The sequence below is a fragment of the Lepisma saccharinum genome, chromosome 27 (genome assembly GCF_977018435.1).
Source record: "Lepisma saccharinum chromosome 27, izLepSacc3.1, whole genome shotgun sequence".
Lineage (NCBI taxonomy): Eukaryota > Metazoa > Arthropoda > Insecta > Zygentoma > Lepismatidae > Lepisma > Lepisma saccharinum.
The window spans coordinates 7,473,523-7,476,158 of NC_139255.1; the positions used below are offsets into that span (position 1 = coordinate 7,473,523).

The 2,636-nt window shown below is 36.0% G+C and overlaps 1 protein-coding gene across 1 annotated transcript; it reads right to left on the bottom strand.

Moving 5' to 3' along the window:
* Nucleotides 1–1,801: 1,801 nt before the first annotated feature.
* LOC145979947 (charged multivesicular body protein 4c-like) lies at nucleotides 1,802–2,389 on the bottom strand. Its single transcript, XM_083112890.1, has one exon. It carries the CDS (start codon nucleotides 2,387–2,389, stop codon nucleotides 1,802–1,804), a length of 588 nt encoding a protein of 195 aa, XP_082969016.1.
* Nucleotides 2,390–2,636: the final 247 nt, after the last annotated feature.

Genomic DNA, 2,636 nt, shown 5'->3' on the forward strand with positions numbered 1-2,636 from the left:
GTTGCCATATTAACATGATCGATTTAAAAGGAACCTCCCGATGGCGTAGTGGTAACGTCGCCTTGTCATCACGGAGTTCCGGGTTCGATACCCGGTGGGGACATTTTCTGAGTAGCTATCACAATATTAACAGTGTGATGTATATTTACATGTTAACATGTACATTAATTTAATGTAAAGTCTTGATTGAAAAAAGGCAAGGACTCCTCAGAATAGTAAAAAAGAAAAAAAGTAAAGTGTTCCCCTGTGCTTAGCACCACGCCATGAAGGCGTATAGGGGGTGTGGGGGTAACGCCCACACTTTCTTGATCCGGTCGTGAGTGGGAGTAATGTGATCAGCACCACGCCTCAGAATAGTATTTTATGAAATATATGCCTGCTTCCAAATTACGTCCCACCAAAATTCCAGAAAATAGAAACTGTTCGACGGGTTCAACTATATGTATTCAACCTTGAATGCTATCTACAGTATTATGCACACAATATATGTTCGGCACGGCAAGATGCACAATTTTAACCGTGGAATGTTGTCCGATCTGCATTTAAATGTTTATGTTCAAAAGTATTATATTTCCATAATAATCTTCCTAGTATTGTAGTTCCTATTACCAGTTTATTACAGTTCTAATAATCTTAATGTTTACTGCGATATATTTTGAAGTTGAAGCTATAATCCAAAATTGCAGTGATACATTGTAGAAAGAACATAATCACGCTAACGATTAATATATATCGGCAAGAATTAAACACTGTAAATGTCAATTGAAATAATAAATTTAAATGATATTTTGATTTCTATTAAGTACACGATTCACATCATAATTATACAAACTGTGAAATACTTTATCGACTGCTTACAGCAAATACTATTTTTCAGTTCTGCATTCCTCAATATATAGATTTTGGAATGTTTGTGGTTAGGTTATATTCTGCTCGGCTTCGTGTTGCTCATCAGGTTCATTTAGATCAAATTTGGTTTTAGTTACATTAACAGTAACATTTGAAACTTTTTAGTTTGTTAGTGATAAGGAGTTCATTTTCACCTTATATGAATACAGTTCTGTTTACATCACGTGAAATGATTTATTGCTATTCGAAAATTGTCTTTATCTACTTTATCTACTGGTGGAGACACGAGAAACAGAAGACTATAGAAATATCATTTTCAGTCTGTAATGTAATCTACTTCCATTACGGTATATGTAGTGTGTATGGAGGGAGAAATCAATATTTATGTATTCGTCTAGTAAGTAGATTTTCTTCCTCACAACATAATATATATATAATCTTATTTTAGTCAAGGAAATCAAGATTACTAAACAAAATCAGGTGCAATTATTATAAACATCCTAATCGTTAAATAACTATAAACGTGAGACAAGTGTTCGTCAAGATGCAAGTAATGTTTTCGCCTTGTGTTCCTTTCAATACTAGCATAAAGAACACTTTATTAGTTTAATCAAAATATTTATTCAGTCCCATTTCTGGTTATATGCAATATTATCAAAATTGCAGTCACTATAACATTCTTTTAAATCTACGTGTAATCCTCATATTGTTTTATTAAAATGCACAAACATCGCATATATTTAAGAATGCAATTTTACACATATTCAGAAAACAGTACTCGAATTTAATGTATTTACTTCTACAAAGCCAGATTATATATGTTCTCACCTTAGTTCGGAGTATTATGATGGGACACAACGTAATTTATTTTCTCTCTGGAACACGAGGACAGTTGTCCATGAATTTTAAAATTTGGAATAGATAACGGGTGATTTGTGCAAATATATTTCTTTTACCAAAAATGTCTGTAGATATTCGGGTATGATGTTTGACTACTCTTGTTATCCATCACGATTTCTTCATCTTCTTCCGGTTCTTGCAAGAGTCGTTCGAGTTCTTGAAGCAACTGCTTGTCATTCCGGCTCTTGCTCTGTTCATCTTCAAGAATTGTAGGCTCAAATAATCCGATTCCTGGGAGAGCACAGTGCTCAATTCCGTCTTCTTCGTCCATGGCGTTCTCGAATACATTCGCCAAACATTTGCAGATTCGTGCTAATGTGTGCATACGTACCGAAAAGTCTGCTTTGGTGTGCAGCTCTGTCAGTCTCTCTCGAGCTTCGTGGATATTCTTCACCGCTTTCGTAACTCGATCAAGTTGTTTTTCCAGTATCTTCTTCCTCCTCAGAGCATTGATGCCAACTCTTCTGTCGGTTTTGCCGTGCTTCTTGGCTGTCTTGAGTTCCTCTGCGATCGTGGTCTTCAAGTGTCCTTCTCGGATGAGCAGACGACGTCTTGTATCTGTCAGGAAAGCAATCGCCTTTGCAACGTGCGGGTTCTTCTCTAGGAATAAGCGCATTACTGCAACTTCCAATCTACTCATTTCGAAAGCCTTCACACCTTCGTCTTTTCCGTAAAGTATAATCCCACAATTGCTGAGCGCTTCAGAAATTCAATCTTTCGTGCTCATTTTGATTGTTGCTGCGCAGAAAACGTTAACAGGGCAACAATTAATGTATTGTTGATCGTGCATATAAACCACAAGAATGATCCGAGGTCACGTGCATCAACAGAACTGATTCTTTACGAAAGAATGAACAACTTTTTGTTCAACAATCACATTGATCATT

What these genes read in the sequence shown, in the direction of transcription:
- LOC145979947 (XM_083112890.1), bottom strand. Translation starts at nt 2,389, where the DNA reads ATGAGTAGATTGGAAGTTGCAGTAATGCGCTTATTCCTAGAGAAGAAC.